Genomic DNA, 12500 nt, shown 5'->3' with positions numbered 1-12500 from the left:
CATCCTAGCAACAGAACTCCCCAGGAATATCCTAGCAACCATCCAGAACACCCTAATAGACATGCTAGCAACAGAACACTCCAGCAACATCCTAGCAACAGAACACCTCAGGAATGTCCTAGCAACCATCCAGAACACCCTAACAACATGCTAGCAACAGAACACCCCAGCAACGTCCTACGAACCACCCAGAACACCCTAGCAACACCCTAGCAACATCCTAGCAACCACCTACAACAGCCTAAACATTCTAGCAACAGAACACCCCAGCAACGTCCTACGAACAACCCAGAACACCCTAGCAACATCCTAGCAACCACCTAGAACAACCTAAACATCCTAGCCACAGAACACCCCGGCAATGTCCTAGCAACCACCCAGAACACCCAAACAACAACCTAACTACCACCCAGAACAGCCTATAAAGATCATAGCAACAGAACACCCCAGAAACATCCTAGCAACAGAATACCCCAGTAATGTCCTAGCAACCATCCAGAACACCCTAACAACTGAACACCCCAGCAGCATCCTAGCAACCATACAGAACACCACAGCAACATCCTAGCAACCATACAGAACACCACAGCAACATCCTGGCAACAAAACACCCCAGCAACGTCCTAGCAACCATACAGAACACCCCAGCAGCATCCTTGCAACCATTCAGAACACCACAGCAACATCCTAGCAACAAAACACCCCAGCAACGTCCTAGCAACCATCCAGGACACTACAGCAACATTGTAGCAAAGCTATGGAGCTATCCAGAACATCCTTCCAAAGTGTTTTGACAACTTCTTCTTAAAGGACCGTTTGACTCTCAGGAGACTCTTGTTGGTTTGCTACTGAATGTCCAACGTTAAATCTGGATCCTCAAACAAAACCACTAAGATAAAGGTCTAGATGAAAAGGGAAGGATTAAACATAAGGTTTTTCAAGTTTTCCATTGTGCTTCAGTGTTTTCAGGGGACTGAAGGCCATTCTTTAGAGCGAGTAAATAGGGACAGAACGCTGATTGCTGTGAATGTCTCTCTGAATGTAAATGGCAGCTGATGTTTGGAGATCAGCAGGAGCGCTCAGACTCTCTTTGCTCACGCTAACAGCTCACCGGCGTCCAGCGCTGACCTCTCTTCAAAGCCACAGCGCTGTTTGATGTGCTGTTCTGCTCTGTTTGTCCTCAGGATATTCTGGGATGGACTGTTTGATGATTTCCTGATTAGCATTAGCATGCGTTCCTCAGGACTCTCTCAGAACGCCTATGCTAACACTTCATATAACATACGCTTTATATTATCACTTCAACTGTTAGGGGAGTTTGTGTCCAACAAACCAAACAGTATAGAAATAAATAAAGTCCAGGTCAAATTATAACAAACAGATATTAAACCATCAAACAAAATAATAATAAAAAGTCTAAAAAATAAAACGCAAATGTCTGGATCATATACATAAATTAATATAAATAAATAAAAATGTATGGATGGATGGATGGAATCACCTGAGAACACACTGGGGATCTTGGACAGGAAGCTCTTGACGGTGCGGATGGGAATCCCGTTCTTCTCGTCCTGCATTCGAGAGATGATGTCCTCCATCTGGAGAGAGAGAGAGAGAGAGAGAGACAGAGACAGAGACAGAGAGACAGAGAGAGAGACACACAGAGAGAGAGAGAGAGAGAGAGAGAGAGAGAGAGACACAGAGAGAGACACAGAGAGAGAGAGAGAGAGAGACACAGAGACAGAGACAGAGAGACAGAGAGAGAGAGAGAGACAGAGAGACAGAGAGAGAGAGAGAGAGAGAGACAGAGACAGAGACAGAGACAGAGAGACAGAGAGAGAGAGAGAGAGAGAGAGAGAGACACAGAGAGACAGAGAGAGAGAGAGAGAGAGAGAGACACAGAGAGAGAGAGAGAGAGACAGAGAGAGAGACACAGAGAGAGAGAGAGAGAGACAGAGAGAGAGAGAGAGAGAGAGAGAGAGAGAGACACACAGAGAGAGAGAGAGAGAGAGAGAGAGACAGAGAGAGAGAGAGAGAGAGAGAGAGAGAGAGACTTGACTTTTAAAACACTTTAATTATATAAATCAATACAAGTTTAACAGCAAATCCAAAAAAACATGAAAATAATTAAACCATTACCAATTAAAAACCAAACTGCCTGAATTACACACAGTCACCAAAGCTCCACCAACACCCCATTTCCATTCAAAATAAAGAACATTATTATTATGTTGATAGTAAGTATATTCAATCACCACTCTTGACTCTACTAGAGACTTAAACAGAGTTACTATATTCACATTTTCACCAGTATTTTTACACCGATGAGACTTTAAAATAACAAGTTTAGCTTGTCCTATTAAAAAATTAGCAAGTGTGCACTGTTGCTGCCAAGACCTTTTATATCTGCAACCCAAAATAAATAAACTGTTGGTGAATGTAAAACCCAATCTTACAATCATTTTTTCCAATACTGAAAATAGTGAGTTAAGTCTAAAACACTCACAAAACATATGAAACACATTGTCAAGAGCATTACAAAAAGGACATACTGGTAAAACAGTCTCGTTAATTTTAGACACAAAAGAGTTTGTGGCTATAATACAATGTAGTATCCTCCACTGAATATCTCCACATCTCTTAGAGATAGGAGGCTTATACAGCAACCTCCATGATGGATAGATCTCATCTGAAAGAGAAAGGCACGACCTCCATTTTGTATCTGATCTATGCTTTAACTGGTCAAAATGTACAGTTTTGACACAAACATGGTATAACATTTTTTTCCCAATACAATGAAACACCATAGCACTATAACCTTTCAGCAATTTGGTCTGACTGTTATAATCAGATTCCCAGTCTTTGGGAACTACCCTGAACTCAGGAAAGGTCTGAGAAATAAAACCATTCATAAAAACATTATTAATAAAGGAAATGAAAGTCTGAGGGAAAGATGACTTAAGATCCCCAATTAATCTCTCCACAATTCTTACGGAATTTATTCCAACTTGATCCGCAATTGCATGTACAGTTCTCCATTGGCCATTGTTTAAATCAATCAAGTCCATGACTTTTGTTACCCCAGCCTTCAAAAACTGATTGACTAAAGATGACGACACATTTGTCGATAACTGAAAAAGAGGATTAAAAAAAAGAGGTTCTGAAAAGCCATAATGCTCATCTTCATGTCTCAATATTTTAAAACAATTCCAAGATTTAATCACTCCTAAATAAAAACTGAAAGGTAAAGAATGCACGTTCTCCACCAATGTCTTCTGCATTAAGAACAACTGTTTATCAAGACCAAATCCTCCAATATTCTTGAGTATATATAAACCAAACCCACCCCAAGACAAAGGGTCTGGACTGTACAGAAGTTTTTGTAATGTTTGCAACCTCATTGCCAGGACTTTTGATTCCAAATGTATTAATCCCTGTCCTCCCTCTGCCACAGGAAGATAAAGGATACCTGGAGGAAGCCAATGGCAGCCATCCCAAAAAAAATTAACGAATGCTTTTTGAACTCCAGAAAGTAACTCCTTTGGGGGATCTAACACAGTAAATTTATGCCATAACATAGAAGCTGCTAAATTGTTAATAACCAGGCATCTCCCCCTAAAAGAGAGATGTGGAAGAATCCATCGCCACTTCTGAATTCTGAGAATTACCTTGTCCGCTAATCCTTCCCAGTTCTTTTCTGTATAGCTATTAGTACCGAAATATAAACCAAGGATTCTAAACCCATCTCTGGCCCATCTGCATTGCTGGGGCAGCTTAGGGGGTCCTGTAGCCTGCCAGTCGCCCAATAGCAAGGATGCACATTTCTCCCAATTAATGCGTGCAGATGAAGCTTTTTGATATTTATTTAAGGAAGATATCAAACTTGTAACATCTTCTGAGCCTTTTATAACCACTGTTATATCATCAGCATATGCTGTAAGTTTAACTGAACCTACACTGGGGTCACTAAGAATATTAAAACCACTTAGCTGCCTCCGAAGTGAGACTAATAAAGGCTCAATAGAAATAGCATACAGAAGTCCAGAGAGAGGACACCATTGCCTTATTCCCCTGGACACAGAGAAAGGCCTGGTTAAAGACCCATTGATCTTCAACATACTAAAAACTTCATTATATAGCATTTTGATAAGAGATACAAAATAAGGACCAAAACCAAAAGCTTCCAGAGATTTAAATAAATACTGGTGATCAACCCTGTCAAACGCTTTTTCTTGATCCAATGAAAGCAAACCAATGTCTAAATTGTGCATTTTTGCCACTGTAATCATATCCCTCATCAAAAACAGGTTATCAAAAATTGTCCTTTTGGGGACACAAAATGTTTGGTCCATATGAATGACTGATGCCATATATTTCTTAAGCCTGTTAGTCAATGATTTGGATAAAATCTTAAAATCAACACATATCAGTGATACCGGCCGCCAGTTCCTCAAACACCCAAGATCCCCCTTTTTCGGAATTAATGTAAGAATTGCCCTTCGACAACTCAAAGGAAGGGTCCCTTGATTGATGCATTCAAGAAAAACTTCATACAAGTCTTGTCCTAGTAGGTTCCAGAAGGATTTAAAAAATTCTGCCGAGAGCCCGTCCAATCCAGGTGACTTCCCAGAACACATTTCCTGAACAGCTTGTGAAATCTCTTTCAAAAGTCAACGGCCTGTCCAACTCATTACTTGCTTTTTCAGTCAATTTGGATAGGTCACGTAAAAGTTCATCAGCCACTGCATCGTCACATAATTCCGAATGGTATAAATCCTCATAAAAAGAGAGAGCATAAGACTGAATTTCCCGTTGATCCGTTATAACTCCACCACCTGGTATTTTTAACTGATGAAAACTCTTCTGTTCCCTTGGGGGTTTTTTTTCAAGACCAAAGAAGAATGATGTAGGAGCATCCATGTCATTCAGCTGTGCAAATCTGGTTCTCAAAAGGGCTGATCTTCCTCGCTCTTCCAATAAATTTTTCAAAAGGAGTTTATCATTCGCAACAGAGTCAATGAAAGTTGAATTATTATGGGTACAGTCACTGCTTTTCCCAAGGATAGCTTGTTCAAGGGACTTCATTCTTTCTTTGAGCATCCCAGCATTGTGTGCAGTATACTGCTGGCAAAAAGACTTGATTTGTGTCTTACCAACATCCCACCATTGACTTAGTGACTGAAAATTACATCTCTCCTCTCTCCAAGCTTTCCAGAAAAGATTAAAAGAGTGAAGAAAAGTGCCGTCCTGCAATAATCTATTATTAAATCGCCAATGTGATTTGTGAGATTTAGAAAGAGAAACAGATACTAAAATAGATACATAGTGATGATCTGACAGAAAAGATGGTGAAATCGAACTACTAAAAAACCTACCCCTATTGGCCTTTTCCACATAAAAACAGTCAAGCCTAGCTCCTGACATAATATTAGAATTAGCTTTTAACCATGTGTACTGTCTGGCCATAGGAAAGGCCTCCCTCCACACATCAACTAAATTATGTTCATTAATTATTTTCTTTAAAATCTCAGCAGAAGCTTGGTGAGGTTCATCATGATTCCTGTCCAAATGTGAATTAACAGTACAATTAAAATCTCCACCAAGTATAACACTATTTCCCTGAGGAAACTTAACTAAAGCATCAGAAAGTGTTTTGAAAAATGAGATGCGTTCTTGACCAACATTCGGCGCATACACATTAATTAAAGAAAAAGGAGTATCACCAAAAACAACATCAACTCTCAACATCCTACCAGGTATTATTTCAAGGACATCTGGCTGTATGCTAACAGATGGAGCAAAAAGGATGGCAATACCCGCACTAAGGTTTGTACCATGACTCAACACAACACTGCCTTTCCAATCACCATTCCACTGTGCTTGATTTTGCCGATCTGTATGCGTTTCCTGCAACAAAATAACATCTGCCTGTTTTAACCGCAGATAATCAAACAAAGCAACTCTCTTCCTTGTACACCGACAACCATTAACATTAAAGGTCCCAATGTTGTAAATCAGAGAAATGCTTCTCTAGTTGTGGCCTTCGCTGATTAAAAGTGTCATTGAGAAAATTATTAATTTGTTGTACTGTGTAATAAGGTGGTTTTATTTGCGAACTGCGTTTTTTCTCCGCAGCACTTCCTTGTGAGCTGACATCAGTGAAATAATCCACAATATCAGATTCCTCACTGTCAGAGTTTGTGATTATGGACTGAGCCTCAGCTCTGTCAGACAGCTGATCCACATCGACCTGTGACAGGCCAACAGATGATAGTGAGTCCCGAGACTCTTCGACTGTAACAAGCTCATCTGGCTCTCTGGAGCGCTCGGAGTCGCTGTTTCCCGCAGCGCCGGTCTCAGCACCGATCGCCACACAGCGAACATCAGCGCATTCATTAGCGTTCAGCGAACACTCTCCCGCATTCTCAGCATGACTGATTACTGCCTCTTTCGGATTTTCATCATATTTTGACAGTGAATCCGATTCAGCCCGCTGATCAGTTTTATCTTTGCCATCCTGATTACCATTTTCCATGGCAGGAGCCACTTGCTCCAGAGGTGTTTTAGGCTCAGTCTCATTTTGTTCAGTCACCTTATTATTAGTACATTTCAATTTTGTATGTCCAAAGGCCCCACAGGAAAAGCATTTAAGTGATTCCGTGCTGATAAAAATCGTATAATCTTTACCTGCCAAAGTCAATTTCGCCGACATGTCCAAGCACTGAAAATCTGCATTCAAAATCATAGCAGTTTGACGTCTAAAAGACATAACGTGTTTTAAATCTGGGTTTTTAACACCAAGAGGGATCATTTTTATCGGCATCATCATTTTACCATAATGGCTAAGTAATCGCTCAAGTGAATCGTTAGAAATGAACGGAGGCACATTGGAAAGAGTTACCCTCTTTGAAGGACTTGACAGCGGTAAAACAGGCAGGAAAACATCTCCAACAGATAAACCAACTTCCACTAAATGGTGGACCATAGATTCTTCCTTCACAAACACAACAACAGCTTTGTTCATTCTAGATGCCGACAGAATATTCCTAGCACCTATTTCGCTACTAATAGCAGACAAACAGTCTTCAACAGTGATTGTTTCATCTGGCAAACATTTACAACCGTGCCGGGCTGTTAAGGTAGCAAACCCATCAGAATCTGCCGGCATTTTCACAACCCTCAACTACGGCAAACTAAACAAAAACTAACTTTTCAAAATAATAAAGAAAAAAAGGAATGAAAACTCACTCAAACAAGCCGCCACTCGCTCAAACACCCACGCGCCTCTCCCAGGAGTTCCGCACTTGCGCACGCACACACACACAGAGAGAGAGAGAGAGAGAGGGAGAGAGAGAGCGAGAGAGAGAGCGAGAGAGAGAGAGAGAGAGAGACAGAGAGAGAGAGAGAGAGTGAGAGACAGAGACAGAGAGAGACAGAGACAGAGAGAGAGAGTGAGAGATACAATCAGCCAATGTGCTGTTAAAATTGGAAACAAAAGAACAGAGTTCTTTCTTCAGAGGCGCGGAGTGAGACAGGGCTGCAGTTTAAGCCCCACCCTCTTCAACATTTACATCAACCAATTGGCCAATATGTTAGAACACGCTCCCATTCAAGGTCTCACTCTCCATGACACAGAGATCAAGTGTCTACTCTACGCAGACGACCTGGTCCTCCTGTCGCCCACTAAACAAGGGCTTCAGGACGGCCTGGATCTGCTGGAGGATTACTGTCAGTCCTGGGCCCTGACTGTAAACCTCCAAAAAACTAAAGTAATGATTTTCCAAAAACGCTCCAGACCCCAGGGACCAACACACACATTCACACTATCACACAGAACCATTGAAACCGCAAAAACATACACTTACCTCGGCCTGAAAATTACTCCAACAGGTAACTTTGCTTTGGCTGTGAATGAACTCAAAGAGAAAGCTCAAAGGGCTTTTTATGCCATAAAAAGATCAATTAAAATTGCTATTCCAATCCAAATCTGGCTCAAACTTTTCAAATCAGTAATTGAACCAATTGTACTATATGGCAGTGAAGTCTGGGGTCCATCTATAAAATTCGATTTTTTAAAATGGGAAAAACATCCAATTGAAAATATGCATTTAGATTTCTGTAAAAGAATACTCAAAGTCCAAAGAAAAACACCAAACAATGGATGCAGGGCAGAATTAGGCCAATACCCTCTCCTTCTAAACATTCAAAAAAGAGCCATCAAATTCTGGAAACATCTAAAGACAAGCGACCCCAGCTCATACCATTATAAAGCCCTGAAACACCAAGAGCTGAGCCCCAGGACGAGTCCTCTTCTTCAGCTGGTGCTGAGACTGACTGAGATCACACCGACTGAGATCAGCCAGCCTCAGGACTCACACACACTCTCACACACTCACACACACTCACACACACACACAGACACACACAGACACACACACACACACTGAGACTGACTGAGATCACACCGACTGAGATCAGCCAGCCTCAGGACTCACACACACTCTCACACACTCACACACACTCACACACACACACAGACACACACACACACACACACACACACTGAGACTGACTGAGATCACACCGACTGAGATCAGCCAGCCTCAGGACTCACACACACTCTCACACACTCACACAGACACACACACACACACACACACACACACTGAGACTGACTGAGATCACACCGACTGAGATCAGCCAGCCTCAGGACTCACACACACTCTCACACACTCACACACACACACAGACACACACACACACACACACACACACACACTGAGACTGACTGAGATCACACCGACAGAGATCAGCCAGCCTCAGGACTCACACACACTCTCACACACTCACACACACACACAGACACACACACACACACTGAGACTGACTGAGATCAAACCGACTGAGATCAGCCAGCCTCAGGACTCACACACACTCTCACACACTCACACACACACACAGACACACACACACACACACACTGAGACTGACTGAGATCAAACCGACTGAGATCAGCCAGCCTCAGGACTCACACACACTCTCAACCATTCGGCCCACACAAATCATCAACACAAAAAAAGACAAGTACATCACCCATTGGACAAACACCATTAAAAACCAACACAAACTAGAATGTTATTCGGCACTAAATCGAGAGTACACCATGGCACACTACCTGAGCACAGTGACTGATGTCAAACTCAGGAAAACATTGACGATGTACAGACTCAGCGAGCACAGTCTGGCCGTAGAGACGAGCCGGCGCAGACAAACCTGGCTCTCCCGTGACGAGAGACTCTGCTCCCACTGCATTCTGGGAGAGATCGAAACAGAGCTGCACTTCCTCACTCAATGCCCCAAATACCTATCGATTAGAAACCACTATTATCCCAAAATAAACAAAGTATTTCCCCATTTTAATAATTGCACCCCAACCGAAAAACTCACCTTCATTCTCGGGGAAAAATCTGAATGTGCAAATATAGCGGCAAGATTTATATTAGCCTGCCAACTCCTGAGACACAGCCAAGACACAAACATCCAGAGAATATACCAATACTCATGACTGTAGATAATGCTGAACCCAGTTATTAATTAAATAAATAAATGAATAAATAATCTGTAAATAATAAATAATCCGTTACATAACTCTTAGAACGTCATATGTTTATATGCATCCATGTGTTTAAATATTGTTCTTCTAATATTACTTGTTCAGATGTTATTGTAATTGCTATATTGTTCCAAATTACACTGTTGTATACGTTCTCTTTTCATATGTATGCTTTGGCAATGCAAAATGTACTTTTGTCATGCCAATAAAGCTAACTGAATTGAATTGAATTGAATTGAGTGAGAGACAGAGACAGAGACAGAGAGAGAGAGAGAGAGAGAGAGAGAGAGAGATCAGCTTCACAGCCTGAAGCCTGCAACAGTCACAGTAATTACATGCTTCATAATTAGCCTCTTATTCTGTGTAATTATGCTTAATTTCTGTGTGATTAAACATACTGTTGTACTCACATTAACTTTACACTTTTGAAAGCACAAACTCTCTCTAAAGCAGCCAAACAAACCCCAGACGAGAGCAAAGACGGAGTAATGGATCTGCTAATATCCATAAAATCAGAGACATAAAGCTGTCTACAACACGTCCAGCTCATACTGACCCCAACATCAAAAGATACATAGGTTTGAGTTTAGGACCTTTTTTGCATTGCTACATTATTTTTATGACAATATTTAAGCCCACTTTAAAAATTAATTAATCTAAATAAAAAAGCAAAACTATTGTAAAGTAAATTATTATTCTCAGTGATGACTGTGCTTTTGATTTTCATTATGACAATGCTGTAATTATAATACATAACAAAAAGTTAAAATAAAAAATGAATTTTTAAAATTAAGTTTAAATGTATAAAAGTTTTACATAAATTAACACATTTTAAATTTAGTTAAATTTATTTAATGTCTGAGAAAAGAGTGAAGAGTCCATCCTCTCTCGAGGAGTGTGGTTCCAGAGCCCAAGCTGTGCGTAGAGGTGATCCCGACTATCGCTAGTCGGAACCTCTCAACCTCACGCACAATCTCGGGCTCCTTTCCCGCCAGTGAGGTGACATTCCACGTCCCTAGAGCTAGTTTCCGTGTCCAGGGATCGGGCTGTCGAGGCCCCCACCTTCGACTGCTGCCCGATTCTCTAAGCACCGGCCCCTTACAGTCCCTCCTGTAGGTGGTGAGCCCACGGGAAGGCGGCCCCACGTCGCTCCTTCGGGCTGAGCCCGGCCGGACCCCGTGGGGGGAGGCCCGGCCACCAGGCGCTCGCATACGAGCCCCAACCCCGGGCCTGGCTCCAGGGTGGGGCCCCGGCTGCGCCATACCGGGCGACGTCACGGTCCTTTTATGTGATCTTTTCATAAGGGGTTTGTGAACCGCTCTTAGTCTGACCCGTCGCCTAGGACCTGTTTGCCTTGGGAGACCCTACCAGGGGCCTATAGCCCCGGACAACATAGCTCCTAGGGTCATTCGGGTACTCAAACCCCTCCACCACGTTAAGGTGGCAGTTCAAGGAGGAGTTTTCTCTGGAGTTGCCCATGGTGAGAGGCGGCGGGCTGGTGTGGGTCTGCTTATAGCCCCCAGCTCAGCTGCCATGTGTTGGAGTTTACCCCGGTGAACGAGAGGGTCGCTTCCCTGCGCCTTCGGGTCGGGGATAGGTCTCTCACTGTCGTTTGTGCTTACGGGCCGAACGGTAGTGCAGAGTACCCGGCCTTCTTGGAGTCTCTGGGAGGGGTGCTGGAAAGTGCTCCGACTGGGGACTCCGTCGTTTTACTGGGGGATTTTAACGCCCACGTGGGCAACGACAGTGACACCTGGAGGGGCGTGATTGGGAGGAACGGCCCCCCTGATCTGAACCCGAGTGGTGTTCAGTTATTGGACTTCTGTGCTAGTTACAGCTTGTCCATAATGAACACCATGTTCAAGCATAAGGGTGTCCATCAGTACACGTGGCACCATGACACCCTAGGCCGTAGGTCGATGATCGACTTTGTGGTCGTTTCATCCGACCTCCGGCCGTATGTCTTGGACACTCGGGTGAAGAGAGGGGCGGAGCTGTCAACTGATCACCACCTGGTGGTGAGTTGGATCCGATGGCGGGGGAGGAAGCTGGACAGACTCGGCAGACCCAAACGTACTGTGAGGGTCTGCTGGGAACGTTTGGCAGAGCCTCCTGTCAGAGAGATCTTCAACTCCCACCTCCGGCAGAGCTTCGACCGGATCCCGAGGGAGGCTGGAGATATTGAGTCCGAGTGGACCATGTTCTCCACCTCCATTGTCGAAGCGGCCGCTCGGAGCTGTGGCCGTAAGGTCTCCGGTGCCTGTCGAGGCGGCAATCCCCGAACCCGGTGGTGGACACCGGAAGTAAGGGATGCCGTCAAGCTGAAGAAGGAGTCCTATTGGGCCTGGTTGGCTTGTGGGACTCCTGAGGCAGCTGATAGGTACCGGCAGGCCAAGCGGACTGCAGCCCGGGTGGTTGTGGAGGCAAAAACTCGGGCCTGGGAGGAGTTCGGTGAGGCCATGGAGAAGGACTATCGGTCGGCCTCGAAGAGATTCTGGCAAACCGTCCGGCGCCTCAGGAGAGGGAAGCAGTGCCCTACCAATGCTGTTTACAGTAGAGGTGGGGAGCTGTTGACCTCAACTGGGGATGTCGTTGGACGGTGGAAGGAATACTTCGAGGATCTCCTCAATCCCGCTGTCACGTCTTCCATTGAGGAAGCAGAGGCTGAGGACTCAGATGTGGACTCGTCCATCACCCAAGCTGAAGTCACCGAGGTAGTCAAGAAACTCCTCGGTGGCAAGGCACCGGGGGTGGATGAGATCCGCCCTGAGTACCTCAAGTCTCTGGATGTTGTGGGGCTGTCTTGGCTGACACGCCTCTGCAGCATCGCGTGGCAGTCGGGGACGGTGCCTCTGGGATGGCAGACCGGGGTGGTGGTCCCTCTTTT

General features: G+C 44.0%; 1 protein-coding gene and 1 long non-coding RNA gene across 6 annotated transcripts in view; one reads left to right on the top strand and one right to left on the bottom strand.

Annotated features, from left to right (window-relative positions):
* The window catches only part of LOC132121754 (uncharacterized), a 50069-nt gene that overhangs the window by 12866 nt on the left and 24703 nt on the right, over nt 1-12500 (top strand). The window lies entirely within an intron of this gene.
* rgs7b (regulator of G protein signaling 7b) overlaps nt 1-12500 on the bottom strand; it is a 49378-nt gene that overhangs the window by 18593 nt on the left and 18285 nt on the right. For all 5 annotated transcript variants that reach the window (XR_009426302.1, XR_009426303.1, XM_059531504.1 and 2 more), the window contains one exon: nt 1502-1598. Coding sequence is in view for 3 of the 5 variants with exons in the window: in XM_059531504.1 (XP_059387487.1) it covers nt 1502-1598 (97 nt within the window). In the remaining 2 variants the exon portion in view is untranslated. The remainder of the gene's footprint in view (nt 1-1501; nt 1599-12500) is intronic.

Source organism: Carassius carassius, chromosome 39 (genome assembly GCF_963082965.1).
Source record: "Carassius carassius chromosome 39, fCarCar2.1, whole genome shotgun sequence".
Taxonomy (NCBI): domain Eukaryota; kingdom Metazoa; phylum Chordata; class Actinopteri; order Cypriniformes; family Cyprinidae; genus Carassius; species Carassius carassius.
Note: the sequence above shows the minus strand (reverse complement) of the source record. Positions and strands in the feature narration are given on the sequence as shown.